The sequence below is a fragment of the Phyllopteryx taeniolatus genome, chromosome 3, assembly GCF_024500385.1.
Source record: "Phyllopteryx taeniolatus isolate TA_2022b chromosome 3, UOR_Ptae_1.2, whole genome shotgun sequence".
Taxonomy (NCBI): Eukaryota; Metazoa; Chordata; class Actinopteri; order Syngnathiformes; family Syngnathidae; genus Phyllopteryx; species Phyllopteryx taeniolatus.
In genome coordinates, this window is record NC_084504.1 from 25,651,112 (window position 1) to 25,670,774 (window position 19,663).

Sequence of the window (19,663 nt, forward strand, 5' to 3'; positions counted from 1 at the left end):
ATGACTGACTAAGAACTTCAGTTCTTGACTGGGTGTTCTTGAGGGTATTTCCTAAGAACATAATGATTTAGGACAAATTTTGGGGTTGGACAAGTTAACAGTTTGTCTGACTGGGTAAAGCCCTTGTTGCTGTCACTCTTGAATGTGGCCAAGAGCCAAAATTGTTGAAATCATTTGTCTGAGCCAAGTGGTTTTCACGTTAACTGACGTGTGCCCTCTCAAACTTATTCAGTTTAGCTTCTGGTTTTATCGTACATGACAAAATCATGTAGTGCATATGAGAGTTGCTGTTCAGGGTTTCCACTTTCAGCCTGTTGTGATGCAGCTGTATTACAGAAGATGTGAAGAACGCTTCCCACACTCGCCAACCCCGAACCGGAAAGTTCATGATGAATATCTACTTTACGTGGGTGATTTAACGATGGGGAGGGTTGCTGTACTGATCTGTGGCACGAGTGTTGCTTTAGTCACTATTCAATATTAATCCAATATATAAACTGCTTGCTGCAGCTCACTCATTAGAAGATGCTTCCTTCTGAAATATTTAGTAGACCGATAAACTGCTTTAATGCAGCCGGAGATTGAGTTGGAGATGCCGGAATGCTTTTCAAAACAATCTCCCAGCAGAGTTCCCATTGGAGATCAATGATGACCACGCATCGCTTCGTTTTTCTATCGAGTATAGTGAACACAACGGAGGCTCATTATGGCCATGAGAAGTAATTCAACCCTGAATCACCGAAGGCAGAAAACTATCATGCGTCTCTTTATGGGGCTTGGGCTCGTCGGACTGCGGCGTCCACCGACTGATTAATGTCGTCGCAGCTGGTGTTTTCCCACCGGCGAGAGAAAGCAAACTGCGAGCTTTGACACCACTCATTAAGGGTGTGTTTGAAAGAGAAACATATTTTTCAGCTTTGGCCCATTAGGAGCAATGCATCAACCATCTCTCCTGTATGACTCACAGCTAAATTACCTCCATTCTCAAAGTGCAAGAATGCAGATGGAAGGAAAATGAAGGGGAGATAGAACAGTAACAGTCAGTCTGTGTTGACAGAGGTAACCGTGTGGACGAGCAGTAAATATTCCACCCACCATGGCTAATAATGCTCCAAGCTTGTCAAATATTGAGGCTGCATCATGGTGGTGAGCTACATTCATACGTCACAGTTTGGGGTAGACCAAGGGTCAGCCACAAAATTGACTTAAATTGCCACTTATACCCATTTCTCACAGACAACAAACACCGGGAGCCACAAAAAACATTTGACATTTCAAATGAAGATAAAACCACACATCACTTTCTTCCAAATTTAACACTGAGTAAATGTGTAAGTAAATAGAAATGAGCTCAGTGTTATTTAAGTCTTCATACTTTTTGTGACATTTATGTTTGGTGGTCGGCATAAAAATATTTCTAATGGAAAATGACTGCCTTGCCTCAATAAAGTTTGGGAAAAACTGCTCTCGTCCACCAACTGAAATACACATCCGGCTCTCTCCTGCACCACATTGGTGAGTAAGACGCATTTTTAGAGCAATTTTCTTTCTTTAAATTCAAAGTTTGGGTTGCAACACAAAGCAAAACATCGATTAAGCTAACAGGAAAAACAAGTCAAGGTATCACTAAATATGTTCTTTTAGTTTAAGCATGTAAAAATGGTTTTGGTTAGCCTTTAACATTGGAAATTACTGACAGCGCTCTTTTGCAGAATCACATTGAACTCGAGAAAAATTACCACTGTGAGGCCAAGAGTCAGGCGTAAACACACCCGTTTCTTTGGTGACACGACTGTGTCAGAGTGCGAAGCAATATCCCTGCAGAGCCGCACTTATAACTGTATATAAAGGAACCCAGAACATTTCCTGACTAAAGTTGGAGGCAATTGACCGGAGAGCGAACGCCAGGGAACAGATCGACAACGAGAGGTAGAATGAGACGCCAAGTGCGGACTGAAGTGTAAAATGAGTTGCCTGGCAGATGCGTTGAGGGAGGACAGCGTTCTTGATTTAGCCATATATCCATTAGCTCACTAATGTCCTTCCATGCTGAGACACCACACCATTTACCTTATGTAAATTTAATTCAAAATTCACCCACAGAGATGACTTCCATCCATTCCACCTACAGATATCGGCGTCTGTCTCATTTTGCTCATATCAGTGATTGAAAACGTCTCTGCACATCCAGGATCTCGTACTAAGAAATAAGCCTGATCATTAATGAGGACATTTGTTACCTCTGCCACGCAGTTCTGAATTTCATTGACTGTGTTTGTTCATTAGTGGGCAGAAACATGGAAAAACTAATTAACTGATTTCCCCAAAACGAGTTGGCAGATCTGCCAAATGAAAGTGTCAACTTTGGAGGGCCTTTTTTGCTGCTTTTTTTTATCCAGATGTCAATTTTTGTCAATTAAGTCAATAGTTTAATCAGAAATGCATATTTTAAAAACGATGTATATTTTTAATATTCATATTACTTCTTAGATTAATGTTATTCTTGTTTTACAACCACATTTGTACAAGAATATTTAAAAAATAAAGGTGGGACATGGGTCAAGGAAGAAGCCATTAGATTGTGGCGCTCATATGAAGGAATTGAACTTATTTTTGGTTTTATTACTGTTAGCCTTGTGTTCAAATATTAACATATGCAGGAGGTTGATATTTAAATACTGTAGTAGGGACGGGCATGTAACAAAATCCTTTGAGCAACTACGGGAAAAATGAAGTCAATAAATGAATAAAACATTCGCTAAAAATATATTTTGTGGGAAATTCATTTCAATTTTTAATTATTAAAGAGCTTTCTTTTTTTGCAAACTTTTTTTTTTTTTAGGAATGGTGATATAACACTTTTTTATCAGCTATGGGGAACCTGAGCAGCCATTGGAAAAAAAAATACAAAATGAAAAAGATACAATATTAACGTTGACTTACACTTATAACATATATATTATTCTAATTTACAGACTGGCAGTACATTAAAGCATTCAAGAATACCTTGTATTTACAACCATTAACAAACTAATCGATTCCAAACGATCAACAGAATTATTAATAATCAATTAACAATTGTCCAATCGATTGCTATGCCCGTCCTTACTATGGAGGTGTACAAACAGAGGAACTGAAATCCTTCTTACCATAGTCGGAGTCGTAGAAGAGGACAAACTTCTGCCAGCTATACTCGGACACCACTTGCATGATGACCTCGTTGAGATAGATGGGCGGGCGCACCATCAGGGTGTAGTCGTCGGCTCCGGGGCTGCGGCTGGTGGGCGGGCAGTCGGAGCGGGGCGTGCCCCCCGTGGAGCGCTGAATGAAGAGGTGCGGGATGTGCATGGCGTCGGCCAGCGTCTGCAGGCTGCCTGCCGACATGCAGCCGATGGAGCTGACCAGGGCCAAGATGCCGCGGTTCATCAGCTCGCACGCTGCCGGGAGGGAAGAGGAGGAGATAAACCGTTAAATGCTTTTCACTATTATCAAGTATTAATGTCAAGGCAGGGTTTATTTAAAGACTACTTAGAAAAACGAATCTACTTGGAACTCTTAAAACAGGCTTGAATCCTTCATTTGAAACCCTCACATTGGCTTGAACCTAACTTCAAACTCAAACCAAACAGGCTTTGACACCCGTACCCTAGTTTGAAGCCCAGACATGAAATACAAAAACTGTATCTGAAATATTAACCAAGGACGTTTTCTATATAACATGATGTTAGATAGATTGTTTTGTTTTGATCATTTTCATGTAATGGCCTTTGATGCTGCCGCTTGGCGAGGCCATCTTTGTAAGTGAAAACTGGTTCTAAATGGACCTACCTGTTTAAATAAAGGTAAAAAATAAAGGTTGAAATCCGAATTTAAAACCCTTGCCAGGCTTGAAACTTACTTGAAACAATAATCTTGGCTCAAGATTTGAACAACCTTAATCTGAAACCCTAACACCCAAACCCTAATTTGGAACCCTCACACTTGCTTGGAACCCTAATTTGAAACCCTAACAGGCCTGTAGTTTGAAACCATGTGCCCAGACATGAAACCTGGAAGCCCAGGATGAAAACATGCTGTTTTGAAACCTGAATTTGAAACCCAAACCCATCTTGAAACTTGACCCTAGTATGAACCCAATCATAAGCTTACTCTGACTTGAAACTCTCATTTAAAAGTTAAAACCCTAACTAAGTCCAATTCTGAAACCTTATCCCAGGCTTGAACTGTCACTTGAATGCCCCAACCCAGCCTTGAAACCCTCATTTGAAACTCTGACCCTGGCTTGAAACCCTCATTTAAAACCGTAACAAAACCCAATTTTGAAACTATAACCCAGGATTAAAAACCTAACCCTGTCTTTATACACATACTTTCAAAGCGCTGATTTTAAACCCTAACCCAGGCTGGAAACCCTAATGTAAACCCCTAAAACCCATGCATTGCAGCCAAATTTCTAGCCTAACTTGAAATATAAACTTGAAACCCTAACCTCCCCAGCATGAAATCCTATTTATAAACAACTAATCCTTGTAATTGGATATACTTGTTATGCACATGTTGCAATTGACTGCTTGGCTACGTAGATCATTTCAACCACACATGCAGGAGAACAGATCCTATTACGTTAAAAAGTGCAAATCAACATAAGGTGGCAATAGTCGACAGGTAATATGGTTGTAGAAGATGTACTGTATATGTGTTATCCAATGCTATATTGAATAACACACACCAGCAGACACAAAAGTCAACAAGCCATTCTTATTCAGCCCGTTGACTATCGCTAAAATAGAGCCTCGGTGCAATGATTGATGCATTTGCCTTAAAAAGAAAACCGTTCTTTGCTCCAAATGACCACAATTGAAGCCAGTGAATGAGATTGAAGTCAAGACACGAGCCCGGAGCATTGCGTCAACGTCGTCGCTATTGATCCGCTCTTGAGCTACTTTCGAGCGCAAACACACAGCGTTAATGCTTTGATAAAATTGCATTAGAAGTTTGATAGATAAAGTCTGTTGCCAAAAAGAAGGACGGGATCTTTGGCAGGTATTTTTGATGATTTTTTTTTTTTTATTTCCCACCGAGTCTCCGGCGTGTTTGTGCTTTCCTCGGATTGAGAGCATTATCTGCGCTTATTTCGGTGCCGTTCCACTTGTCGGCTCTCCTCCGCAAAAAAAAACCACCGCTGCCTTCCACCTGCTCAGCCCACTCCCGTGTTATCGCTAGTCTTGTCCGAAACAGACACACAGGAAAGTTTCCCTCAAAGCCCCGGACATCTTTTTTATTTATTTATTTTAGAGTTGCACACATTTGGGTTGCCTATCACCACCAGTTGTGAATATTGTACACTCGCCGTAATTTGAATTCAAACATCTCGTCTCTGCTGCAACATTTTCCATTCCGCCAGCATCTCGTGTTTATCATCGTTCCTCACCAGACATTTTGTGTTTACCCTCGTGGCAACACAAACTATCTTCCTCAGTAATGGAAATTTACCACAACAAGCTGCTCCATGTGATCAGATAACCATGTACTTTGTTTGAAGACATGGTGAAGCAGCATGTGCCTCATGGCCCAAGGTTTATTTGCACATAATCTTTTTTTGTTGTTGCACATCTTGTTGCAAGTACCAGTTGATAATTGTTTGTTTGTGATCACGAGACAAATCATGTTTTGTATACATAAGTGCAACAAGACTTGCTCAGGCAGCATTTGGCTCATTACCCAAAGTTAAAATGGACGTCTTTTTCCAAGTAAATGTACACAATTGTCTGTTTGTGATCACCAGGCAGCTCCAGACAGACAATAATAATAATAATAATAATGGATTACACTTATATAGTGCTTTTCTGAACACTCAAAGACGCTTTCCAATTTCATGCAGTATTCATTCACTCCTCAGTCACAACTTGGTGTTGGTAAGATACTTGTGTAGCCACATGCTGCTTCACCAAGCCTACACAGTTACCTCTATCCCACTTAGGCCTGGTACGCACATAAGGATTTTTCAAATCCAACCCAAATGCTAATTAGCAACATCAAACATCAAAACCTGTCTCAAGTTTATTTTAAAAAAGAAAAAAAAAACACTTCCAGTCGTTGATGTTAACTGTGATGATGGAAAGTGTAATGCAACTTTTGTGCTCAAGGTCTACGTTTGACCAGGTCATTAATGAATGTAAGACATTGGTGCCTTGGCTTAGCCCCGGTACACACATAATGATTAATTTTTTTTATCTTAAAAGATTGTTTATCTGTTACAAAAACCACACACGTAGATACAAAATCTGGCATTTAACAGCTTTGGTTGCACTGTGTGTGGCGCGCTCCGATAATCTCAACACAGTACACCGCACATGTGAAGATTGCATTCTACCACCAGTCTAGACTCGAGTCCTGAAAATCTTGGCTGATCAAATGTGATTTAACATAAACGAAGAAAAAACACAAAACTCATCATGGAAGAGGACACACGAGAGGAGAGATTGATGGTGGTTTTAATGCTATTTTTTAATAGAAACCCCCATATTAAAAAAAAAAAAAAAATCCTAGCGATAGCGGAAAATGGACTTGATAGACTGAGCGAGGGTTAAAGGTTCAGGGTTAGATGGTGCTCTTTTTCTCATGTTGCTTTTTTATTGCATTAACCATTATTTGTATTTCACGTGTTACATGCTCCCTTAGTTCAGTTAATTCTGTGTTTATTGTCAAACATCTTCGGTCTGTTTTTGGGGTCCAAGATTCAGCGGTACGCCATAGTGACACAACAGAAGCTGCCTCGTGATCACAAACATACAATTGCTTAAAACATCCCAAGTTTATTTGGCACACCTTCATCAAAGTACCTGTAAGTGTACTGTAAGCATGATTGTGATCACCTGTTTTGTATAATTGGGACAGCAGCTGCCGTGTAAATCAAAAGACCTTGTACACTGCTTTCTATGCGTTTTCTCTGTACAACCTCTCCTCTTTCTACAAAGACAACACTTCTTGTTTCCTAATACTGTTATAGAAAAATCATGGCTGCAACCACTTCCCTTTTCCTTTCGCCATATCGCTGCTCCACTTTCACTTGTCACTTCTGCTTCCTCCTCCACCATATCCATCGTTGTGTGCTTAACAGCACGCTATTACACCTATATCTTACAAAAAAATTACCGAGTTCAGCAGGGAAATGTAAAAAAAGTACATTTAAAATCAAGCCCACATAATCGCTGTGTACTGGTACTGCACAAGTCTAAAATTGTTCCTGTCAGCCAGCACAATACTGAACTGACTAATCTGTTCAGTCTGCAAATAGAAATGTGTCACAGTAAGCTAAAAAAAAAAAAAAAAAAAAAGCTTCCAGAAAAGGATATGTGGTGACATGCAAATAGAAATAAACAAGATAATTAAATATGAGATATATACAAATTGTTGAATAAGATGTAAAATCAAATTATCCAGTTCAATTACAGTAACAAAAAGTTGCATTTTAAGGTTTTTAACAGTACTAAATATGAAATACACACAAAAAAAAAACAGTATTTGGAAAAAATATAATCCATTATTATGGAAAGAATTTGAACAATTATCATCATTTTAATAAACTATATTTACTTACTACTTTGGCATTATTAATACCCTGAATTACATGGTTCTATTGCCTCATAAATAATAATAAAAAAGTAATAAAAAACGGTTTCTCTAATGTATGCTGTTACGTTTTAGGTTTTTTTTAATGACACTCACATAAATACTACACAATAACAAGAAAAGAAAAATAATTTGATAATAAAAGTAAACTATTGCTTGCTTGCTTATTTGCACACTAACCTTTTAGGGTATTGGCTGAGGGAAATAATTTGGCTTGCATATTAAGTGTTTTAATGTCACTCATTGAAATACTGAAGAATGGTAATAAAAAGGCAACTATATATATTTTTTAAATATCAATTGAAAAGCAGTTACCGAAAAATTCTCATAATATTTACAATAATATTTACAATAATGTAAAACAACAAAACAAGAAAGTCGTGGTCGGAAACAACCACAATGTGCCGCCCCCCCCCCCCCCCCCCTCCCCCCCCGACCCCCCACTGCTCCTGTTTATGACACATTATATGTATCGGCAGATAACAAGCTCTGGAAAACAATCACTCCAAGAAAAAAGTGCTGAAAAGGTTTTACTGTAACATACGTGATTGCTTTTGTATATGGGGAAACTCTGCTGAATAGTGAGGTGTCTGGCATCCATTTTGACTCAAAGTAGTTTCTAATATAGCTGGCAGGGAGGGGAGGAGAAAAAACAGACAAAACAATCCTCTAATCATGCTCTCCATTCATTATAAACAGAGCCGACTCACTCTTGATTATTTAATTACGTCGTCCACGTGTTGTCCTCATCTAACTGAAGACCCGGGACACGTGGAGCAAATAAAATAAGTTATATCTGTTACAGCAGTTTCGGTGGCAAAACTCATTTGGAGGCGGCCGCTAAGAATATATGCTCACAAAAGCCATTCTGTATTTAATTGGCAATAGATTGTGTGGAGCGATTGTTCCTCTTAGCAGTATCTAATGGGGGGTTAGTTCAGGCGAGCACATTAAAACTGATTAACGAGTAGACTGAAAAGTGGTTTAAATTTCACTGGTCACTGTGCAAGTTTTTGTTAATGAAAGCAGGTTAAACACATATTTAATTAGGGGAAAAGGCAAATTATTTAAGCCGAATGAGGCGACCATGTGCCTCCAGCCGCATGCCAGCCATGCGGGTTGACACCGCGGCCGTGACGCTTTGTCCATGACGTATTAGTTTAGCACGATTAAGGTTTCCGTGCTAATCCGCAAGTGATTTGGCCATTTAGTGTACTCGTGCGTCTTTATATCGCATGCTGGTAAGACTGAATGAAGGTTCCTTTGTTGTTCTTTGCTTATGCCATAAAGTAGACATTATGCACATTTTTAACAATTTAAAACGACTTTCAGGTGTTTTAATGACATGTGACATGCATTTGTCACAATACTTTACGTATTGTGACAAATAATCAAGAATTATAAATTGCTGTTTTTTTTTTGCAACCTATCAGCAAGATTGAGGTCTTTGCTGAAAAACTCACCTAATCATATTTTTAGTGCTCTTTCCATAATGTTCTAAGATGGTGGCAAAGCACTGGCTCCCCCCCCAAAAAAAAAAAAAATCAAATCATCTGTAGGCCATATATTTTTAAGGGTAGTGTAAGATGGTTCTGAAATAATTTTGGGATGATTGTGGTAAAATCCAACAAAACTCAATACAGCTCTGCTTACCTGATGACTTTGACATGCTAGCAAGTGTGTCACACGCATTGGGGATCTGGGTGTTTCTGCAGATAGTGTAGTCGCTTGAAAGTGGCTGTGGATCTTTACCCTGCCTAGCTGTTCATTTTATGGATAAAGAAACTTGGTGTAGAGGTACATTAATTACGTAAAATCGCTTGCTCACAGACACATTTTCAGAAATAGCATAGATCAAAAGAATACCTTGGTTGTTTCACTTCACATTCGGTGAGTCAGCAGGCAATCCAGAGACAACTATTTGTATACAAACAATTAAAGTCAATTTTCCACAGTATGTAGCTTTTAATCGGCTCATTGCACTACTCAACGTTATAACGCAAGCGGGCAATCGTTTGTTTCGTGACTGTAAAAGCTACATCAGCGAAATCAGTGCGTGCAGATTTTTGATTACGAATCACTCAAAGCTGTTTGAATGCTGCACAGATGGATGTCGTTGACTTTATTGTTTTCTTGAGCACATTGACTGAAGCGGAAGCAGTAAACTGATTCGTAGTGTGTGGGAGTCAACAAATCTGTGTCATCTCAGTCTTTTGGAATGTTTCACCTGTCACTCTCGAAACATGGCCGCCAGCATCGTTGCCAACCCACACATGCACGCATCATGTACATCTAAGGCTGATCTGTGCAGAGGAATGATAGTTTCATGATGAAAACGGAGCATAAATTGATGGATCCAATTTTGCAAGATATGCAAGCCGCGACCGGCCACCTTCTCAGTGGTTTTCCTTTATGTTTCTATTTTAAGGCTTTTGCATTATGCATGACCTCCAACTGTTACATATTGGATTGAATCTTGTGAGACGAAATTGTCAACTGCACACTGGCGCCTTGTAATGATTTTGACTGTTTAACATTATCTATGTTCTCCATGTTTGGGGGGACTGGGGGGGTGGGGTCAATCGAGGGATGCCACCGATCTTTGTCAACTGTGCACTGAAGTATAACAAATTTGTCACTCATTTTATTTTTTTTTAATTCAAATTGTTGAAACATTTTAGTTTATGATTTAAATGTTTTTTTTTTTTTTTTTTTTTTACTTTACTGTAATTTAAATTTCCAGCTTGTCACCGAACTGAAATATTTCATTTTGACAAAAGGATTCTCTTTAATTGAATGTGCATGCATTGTGGAATTGGACGATATGAGCAATGCTGACAATGTAAGTAAAATTAATAAATGTTGCATTTTGGTGGCAAGTGCGATTATCGGGAAAGTGCAAGCTAGGCTACTGGGGAGGGGAAAAGCTGCTGCTTAAACGCATGTATTTATCTCAGACAAACCAGAAAGATGTACTAAAAAAAGGTTGTTAAATAACCACGGTAAAAGCCTGTTCCTTGTGTAAAACTTTTTTATGAGCACAGCACCTCACTGCTGTGGTTTTTAACTAAATTAAGGTAAGTTAACAAGAGCTAACGTTTTGGCTAACACTGGTAATGTTTGTCCCAACATTCAAATATGGTTGACATGAAATAAAAAATTCAGGTTAAATTTTCCAGATAGACTAAATGAATCATTTTCATTGAACCAAAGCTAAAATATTTAAAAAATAAATGACAGATTACATTTATGTTATGCAGCGTTTATTTTTTTCAGTGTGGGCCTGTGGAGCCCTTTGAGACATTTGTGATTAAGGGCTTTACAAATAAACTTTACTTGATTTGACGTAAAAAGCATAAAATAAATAAAATACAGATTTTTACACCATGTGCACTCTTGAAAAGAATGAGGAAGTAGATGGCGTAAGGGTGGCGAAAAGAGAAAATGCATTTATCCCTCCAAACTTAAAACATTACAGGGCATCTCATTTATGATAAGTTAATCAGTTCATGATCCTCAGAGGCAGAGACATGCAGAGGGGACCCCTTTGTAATTTTTTAATTTTGTTATTTATTTATTTTTTTACGTGTTCACCTGTCTGGGGTCCTTTCATTAATAAAATGTAATGTAACCGTGCTGGGGGAAAAAAAAAAAACATATTGCGATATAATTAAGAAGTGTTTGAATAGCGAGTGTGCATGAGGGCAGGGATTGGCTGTGATGAGAGTATTCCCGCATGCCCGCGTGAGATACATGTTTATCGTAGGTGTTACAGCAGCACACATTTAAAAATACAAATAAGAACAAATTAACTGAATAAAAACACATAGTAAGAAACTGCTACATACAACAACCTTTTCAATGATAAAGTTTAATATGTGCATTTTTTATTTTTTATTTTGCAGATTAAAAACAGCAGTATATAAAAACAGGCCTCGAGTCTATGATTAGTGTTTGCATGTCCAAGCGCATTGTAGCGAGCTGCAATTTCTGCAATCAGAAGAGTGTGCTCTAACAACAACGAGACAGGAATAAAGATGCGCTTACCCCAAATGTCTTTTGTCTACGAATTGGCCAGGCCAAATCAATGCAAATGGTACTCTGTAGTCCTGTCTATTACCAGGATCTTTGATTTTTTTCTCCATGGAACATGAAATGTTATTTTGTGGTGGTTCCCGTTTGGTATAAATGGGACTGCAGCTGCCATGTTGGTCATAAATCCTTGTATAGTGCACTAAACTGTATGGATTAGCGAGCTACAATGTATCCTTGTTCTTGCAAGAAATGAACCAAACAGACAATTCTGTGTTTTCCTCATATTCTTTACAAAAATAAAGAAAATTGTCCCAAAAAAAGCAGAAAGTAGCCTGCAATCAAAAATATTGCCAACAAAAAAAAACATTTTTCATTATTGTCATAGTAATGGGTTTTTTGTCTTTGCTGCCAGATGCTGGTTGCTGAACCGCCAATTTGTTTGTTTGTTGAAAAAAATATTTTCTCTTGACATATTTTTGGTATCGAGTGCCTCATTCTAAGCAGAGTGAACTCAGAGGATGCAGAAAATGTGGACAAACAAGCAAATGGGCAAGGTAAGCAAACATTAAGCCACATCCAAAACCAGGTTTTTTCATGCATGCTCTCAATGTTTTCTGCAGCAAAGCACGAGGACATGCTGCTCTCAAGCGCACCGCTGTCAGAATAAATGAACGGCACACACTTCAACCTGCTCCTCGGTGTGAAAGATGTTCTGTTTCGCCACACAACTCTACTGCCACAACACACGCAGTTTGACACGTATGTTATCTCACTGATGCATCAGCCCTCAGCCTCAGTGGATCAGTACGGCGACTGGTAGAAGGAATTGATAACTGAAGAAAACCATGTCCGCCATGTTAGTATACTACAACAGCTGTAGTTTCCAGTAAAATATAGTAATACTACTGTAAATGAGGTAGGAGATGCCTCATTTTATCATTTACACAGCAATCCAAAATTTGAAAAATTGCAAAAAAAAAAAAAAAGTTGTGGATGACTACAATGTATGCCATCAATGTATCTTTCAATTGATAAAACAGTGTATGTAAAAGAAGAGCTCTTTTCCCAAAACACTAAATGAATGTTTACTATTCTGAGAAAAAAAGACATTTACCCAAACCTACAAATTTTTACAGTTACAGATAAAGTAAAATTTGGCTAATTTCTGAACATGGTCAAGAAATATTAGTAGTCAGTACGCTATGAATGGCACAGCAGTAGTGACTATTTTTAAATTTGGCTTTTACCTCATTTTGGAAAAGAGATGAATACACGATACGGAAGATGAACTATAAAAATTGCACAATCAAACAATCAGGTTCCAAACATACGGTCATCTTAAATCTAGTTGAAATATAAATTCCAGTATATTGAATCTAAGAGAAAAACATTTGAAGATAACATTCTTGGTCCTTTTTCAGATCTTATGCTACTAATGTGTTAATAAACACATCAAATTTGAACATGGCAAAATTTGTTCAGCGCACAAAAAAAGCTCAATCTATTGTGGCAGTAATCCTAAACAGAAACATATTAAAATGTGTTAGCACACTGTCAGGGCCATGTTGAAGCACGAGAACATATTACTTTCAGGCCATTTGGTAGGTAGGTAGGTAGGTAAGTGCTTTATTGATCCCTGAGGAAATCCTGAGTTCATTATAGCCACTCAAAAGCCAAAAGATGGAACATTTGGGAGAAGACAATAACAGTTACCACCAGGGAACGTAACCCCCGTGGCATGGCCAGCCTCATAAAGTACAGACCTGCGTCCAGGCCACTTCTCGCCACCCTCCTCTCAACAATCCGCACACTTTGTATGCATGCGCTTCTATAGACGACCTACTTGTGTCTGCATATTCTTTTCAAGCATTGTTCCACATCGACTTCAGCTGTGAGGCTGTGAGGCTGTGAGTGGCGCTGGGGCGCTGACTCAGACCGCTGCCAGGTTGGAAAACATGCTGTACGTGTGCGTTGATGCATATTCCCCGAGGCGATGTACACTTGAATGTGGTTGGATGAATTTGCTTCCATCGAAAGTTGCCACTGTGAGCGCGGATCACTCCTGGCCCATTTCTGAACATGTCGGAGTTGTAACTTGGGATGGGCATTTGGCTCAATGTTAGCAACTGATTAATTGATAATTGGATGGGAAGATTTCTCATTGGCTGTTCTGAGCTCCTGTTTTCACACTAGTGAAGTATTACAACAATGGTGCCTGGAGAAGTCAGGATTTGGATGGAGGTGACACTTAGACAGCAAACTAGTTGATGCTCAATCACTCCGTTTTGCCTCAAGACAATCATTACACACAATCAAATTCACAATGATTCATTAAAATGCAAATTTTGTAGTACATAAGCACCAAAAGTAATGCCCTCCCATTAGTAGAACACGAATGCATTTGTGTGGTTACTTGCATTCCATTTAGCCTATTTTGTTTCAAAACATGATTACTCAACAATAAATTCCACACGATCAACCGATTTTTGTGTCATTATGTTACGTTTATTGTTCTCTGGTGACACGACTAAAAGACTTGTTTTTACAACATTCAAATATTACAATGAACATAACGGACATTAAGCTGTTCCAAAAACATGCATGTTCGGTTTATTGAATATAGAGAATTGTCCATAGGTGTTAATGTAAGTTTTAATACAGTAGTTGTTTATCTACAGCATACAGTATGTGTCCTGCCTGCAATTTTCTGAGGACTGGTCCGGGGTGGGCCTGACACCCCCTATTGCCAAAAGTCAGCTGGGATAAACTTCAGTTACCTGTGACCCTAATGAGGACGAGTACTATCGAAAATGGATGGATGATGGGGCTTAACAAATGACAATTGCCAGTACCTTGCACAGGTTCAACTGTTCCTGGCAACGGCCTGGAAAACCCATCCAGCTGATGCTTCGCCAAGTTTTCCCTAATCCCAAATAAAATTCATTCTTCATTCTTAAATCAACCAATCAAATACTGTGCGCATCCCAAAAACAATCTCACTTCTTGTCTACGTTTAGCTAGTTTTTGTGCCCTCCATATGTTTTGTTTGTCTACTCTACAGGACAATTCTTCTTCACCGCCCCTCAATTCACGACCCCCTTCCACTATATTTATCAAGTTGGCACGCTCTCCGTTATCACACTTACCAGATGAAAGCCCTCTTACCACTCACTAACGCCCTCTCTTTTGCATTCCATTTTGAGCATTGAATTGAATGAAAACAAGCCTCCTTTGTACTTGTTTGCTCAGTCTTGCTTCTTCACTTTGTTTCACGGTTTAATACGATAACATCTGCCCTTTGCGGTATGTTCTGCTTCCCCTGTTCCATCTAAATCTATGTGTAAAATGTATAAAAGGCACCAACCCGGACGGAGTGGGGGAGATGAAGTCGACCGAGCGATTTTCCGCCATAAGAAGTTGTATGGCTTAAAGAGGGGACAGCCCCACCTTGTTTTGTTGCAAACAATTGTATTTCATCTGTCACATCGGACTTATTTTCGTGATATCTGTGTGCAAAGCTGTTGTTTTATAGCTAGCAATCCTCCAACTGCTTTGGTTCATCCAAAGAGACGTGACATTATCTCTGAGTGTCTCGCTCTATCCGGTGTTAAGTCAACTCGATGAACATGTCCTGTAGAAATAAATCGACAGCTCCTCCGTTTACAGCCCTAAGGCAAGCAATCATTGGCCAACACAAACAAAATGTAATGTATTTCTGTGTCCATCGATGTCTCCCTTCGTATTTTTCTGATATCCTACTTGACAGCACAGGTAATGGCCCATTTGCAGACCCTTTAATCATATTTAGGACAAAGATTTGGTGTTGTTTGCCGCTAATTGCTCTGACATGTCTCTGTTTTGACAGCATGCATAGGATGCATTCAAATTTTCCCACTGGCTTTTTGATCACACACTGCCGTTTGTGTGTTTGTTTGTTTTTTTCCCCGTTTCTCAATGTCTCTACCAGAGAGACACCTATTGAGTATGACCAGAGAAAAATGTGCTTTGGGTGGTGCATGGATTTAGCTATGTAAATGAATATGATGAATAAGAGTTAGGCAATCACTTTGGAGATGTAGAAGTTCTTCACATTAATCAGTCCTCGGCAATGAGTAACATGCAATGGTGATGGAGAGTCATTTGCTTGATTGACCCAATAAAGGAGAACTGGATATTATTCATGTGGAACATTTGTTGTGTTCTGGTTGGGCAAAAGAAAGATCCAAGATGTTGCTCTAATGCATGACTGTCACATAATGCTGTCGCGCCTTAGTTTTTTTTCTGATACGAATCGCTGATGGGTTTAAAAATCCAAGCTCATCAAAATTTGTCACAACAAACCACCAGGACTTTGTTTATCTTATCTTATTGGTCGCAAGAATATAAATAGGAAGTAAGTTTGAGGGACAGACAAGTGAGTAAATGAGACAATCTACCAATAGGTCGGGTACAATGTCTTAATTGACAACTTACCTAAACATTGTTTTGGCCGTGTTGGTCTGTGTGCGGCGGGCCAAAAAGGACAGTTCAAAGAAAATTACAATAAATGGGTGAAAGACACACAACTTGTTCAGGTCTGATGAGGTGAAAGTGTACCTACCTCAAAATGGGAATAAAAGGAATATGAAGATGATGAGCAATGGGGAAATAAAGCGGGCAGAAAGGCCTGATGAAAGAGCTGCATACAAGTGCAAATTAGCTTTCACGAAAGGTAAAGGAAGAGCTGTCGGTAATGAATGGATGAATATTGGAAAGGCTACGGGATTTCAAGATGATACACGACTATTACCGTTGCCACAATGGTTTCTTGCCTTCTGAGGTGACACAAATGGACCAAGGTTTCGGGTGATTCGCCCCCAAAAATTAAAGTAGCATCGCAAGGCCAGCGATGGCGACTTAACTCTCAACAGGGCCAAAAAAAAACATGTTATAGGTTTCACAGTTGCCAAATGACCACCACCTCACCAACCAACTTCACCATTTCCACTAGCATGCAACATACTGGGAATTTACCTGTCAACTATATATTATTGATCAATCAGGTCACTACATGCAGATCGAATTTAAATCACTCGCCACAACCGGAGTCAGATTTTATCTGCACCCGATTTCAATTAACATAAATTAACAGGAGTTAAAGTCCTGTCAGTTAGCAGCGTAAGTACCTTGGGTGATCACCACTCACTAATCTAACTTCTGTGATTTTCCTCAAGACAAATTAGTTGTAGTTTGTGGCCTCCACGGGTCTTTATACACTCTCTACAATATATGGCACTACTGGTAATGTTGGGAAAATATTTTAATCTTTCGACAGCAAACTAAATGAGATCAAATCAACATTGCATAATTGCTTCCGTTGGTGACCGCCAAATCTTGAGCTCCATTTTGCCTAAATTGGTTTAAATTGAGTTTAATCAATAATCCATTTTGCATCTTAACGATAGATTACTATGCCCTTCCTTGATGATAACGTTCATAACTCTGCCATTCCCAACCCCAGTTGATACATGTTGCTGCTGTTCATTGAAAAAGAATGAAATTGTTTTCTAACGGTCGTAAGCGGTGAGATGAGTCACTTGCGTGTGCGCACACATGCAAAGAGGATGTTAATATATGCATCCAGCTGCCCTTGGCTGCCTGTATCAAATTACGAATGCTGGTGTTGGCACACAACACAGTGATGTGTAGCCTCTTTCCTCCAGGCAAGAATCCAGCATCATATCCTGGCCAACCCAAGTCTCGTGTTGGACCACTGCTGCTGAGCTCTTTGCTGTCGTTCCCCCGCGCTGACCGGGTCAACATTCCCACTCCCTATCAATTATTATTACTTTTCGTCTCCCTCTATAAACATTATCCAAAGAAGTCATGCCATTCGCACTGGGAATAGCTATATTTGCACTCCTAGTGATAAATCTCCACAACAGAAGGTCAAAGTGCAGTTGCAGCCAAATATTGCACACCACCGTATGTACACTTTTTCCATTTGGCCATGAGCCTTCACTCATCGAGGTCATTTGAGGAAACAAGGCTCCTAGAGCAAATAAGAGGGCAGTGCAGTGCTTGTGCACCCGGCAAAGGGTTAAATCCGCATTTATTTTACGAGACAGAACACAAAGTTAAGAGCCAGCCGAACGTGTATGAGCGAGACTGAAGGGCGGAGGGAAGCGAAAAAGAGAATAATGAAGCCTGACACATCAAAAGGTGAGCTCAAAAGATAAATGTACACTAGGATGCAAAGAGACAAAGAAGGGGGGGTTGGGGTTGAGAAGTGAGACAGACAGCAAAGATGAGGTGGGGAAAAAAAAAAGAAGAAGAGATTAAAGACTTGTGGCGTTGCATACAGAGAGAGATAAAGAGATAGAAGAAGAAAAGAAAAAGGAAAACGATAACTAGGCCTTCCCTGATGCACTAAAATTATATTTGAGACACTTTTGCAACAGTGTTGGTATGACATTCATGTCAGAAAAGCATATTGCCTCAACTGGCCCGAGTCTAGACGACATGCTGCACGCAAGTCATGAGCACGGCTCGCCTGCGCAGCTGCACATCATCACGTGTTGTGTCCACGATTCCATGGAGGTGGATGCATTAGGTCGGAATGGACGGGATTACCAGAATTTCTCGTGTATAATGCACATTTTTTCCACCCCCCCCAAAAAATCTTCAAAATTCAATAGTGCGTATTATACATCGGTATAGTAAAAGTGAGGAAATTATTTTACAGTGAAATGAGGTCTGTGAGTAGATGAGTGGTTTTACAACAGCCATAAATTACTTTTAAAGCCGCAGTGTTAAAAGTAAACACTCGGGTGCGAAAAATATGAAATACATTATTAAAGAACAAGTAGGGCGGCACGGTGGACGACTGGTTAGAGCGTCAGCCTCACAGTTCTGAGGACCCGGGTTCAATCCCCGGCCCCGCCTGTGTGGAGTTTGCATGTTCTCCCCGTGTCTGCGTGGGTTTTCTCCAGGCACTCCTCCCACACCCCAAAAACATGCATGGTAGGTTAATTGACAACTCTAAATTGCCCGTAGGTGTGAATGTGAGTGTAAATTGTTGTTTGTTTGTATGTGCCCTGCGATTGGCTGGCAACCAGTTCAGGGTGTACCCCGCCTCCTACCCGATGATGGCTGGGATAGGTTCCAGCACGCCCACGACCCCAGTGAGGAGAAGCAGCTCAGAAAATGGATGGATGGATGGACTAATTCCTAGCGGCTCATGGAAGCGACCCGCCTTGACTCGCCTATGAGTACGTCAACAATGTCACCATCAAGCACACCGGCATGGTAAGTTTGGATAAAATGCAAAACTTGTTTTTATTTACAATAACTTTGTACTATACTAGGCGTTTTAAGCCACAAAAATAAGTACAAGACAATAATATTGTACTGTAATAAAGGGTGCATATGGCCACACAAACAAAAAAGTCTCCTCCAAAAGTATTGGAAGAGCTAAACTGTGAATGTGAGTGTGAATAGCTGTTTGTCTATATGTGCCATGTGGTTGGATGCTGACCAGTTTGGGGTGTACCCAGCCTCTCACTGAAGGTCAGCTGGGATAGGTTCCAGCTCAACCGCAACCGTAATGATGAAATGCGATAGAAAATGGATGGATGTAGAATTTTGCACCATTGGTAACATACTGTTTGTTCACTTTGTTGCAGCTGGCACAAAATTTCGCCATTCATGAGCTAGCTGGCGTGGAGTCCACCTTGAGTAAACTGGGATAGGTACCCAGAACAGTATAGTGAAAATGTATCATGGCCAGATTAAGCTCTGTGCTGCAAAAGTTGATCAAAAGAGAGCAAGGTACAGTTTCACACTAAAAAAGACAATGTTGACTGTAAATATTACAATAATACCAACAACACAGGCTCTGTGAATGGAGTGGATCAGTGTTGTGATCTCACGATCATTTCCCACTAACCTATCCATTATTAATCGGCCTGTGATTGCCTGACCACCAGTCAAGGGTGTAGTAGTCCACCTTGAGCTA

At 39.8% G+C, this 19,663-nt stretch overlaps 1 protein-coding gene across 6 annotated transcripts in view; it reads right to left on the bottom strand.

Annotated features, from left to right (window-relative positions):
* The window catches only part of grid2 (glutamate receptor, ionotropic, delta 2), a 456,195-nt gene that overhangs the window by 208,781 nt on the left and 227,751 nt on the right, over positions 1-19,663 (bottom strand). For all 6 annotated transcript variants that reach the window (XR_009787777.1, XR_009787779.1, XR_009787778.1 and 3 more), the window contains exon 3: positions 3,150-3,437. Coding sequence is in view for 3 of the 6 variants with exons in the window: in XM_061767886.1 (XP_061623870.1) it covers positions 3,150-3,437 (288 nt within the window). In the remaining 3 variants the exon portion in view is untranslated. The remainder of the gene's footprint in view (positions 1-3,149; positions 3,438-19,663) is intronic.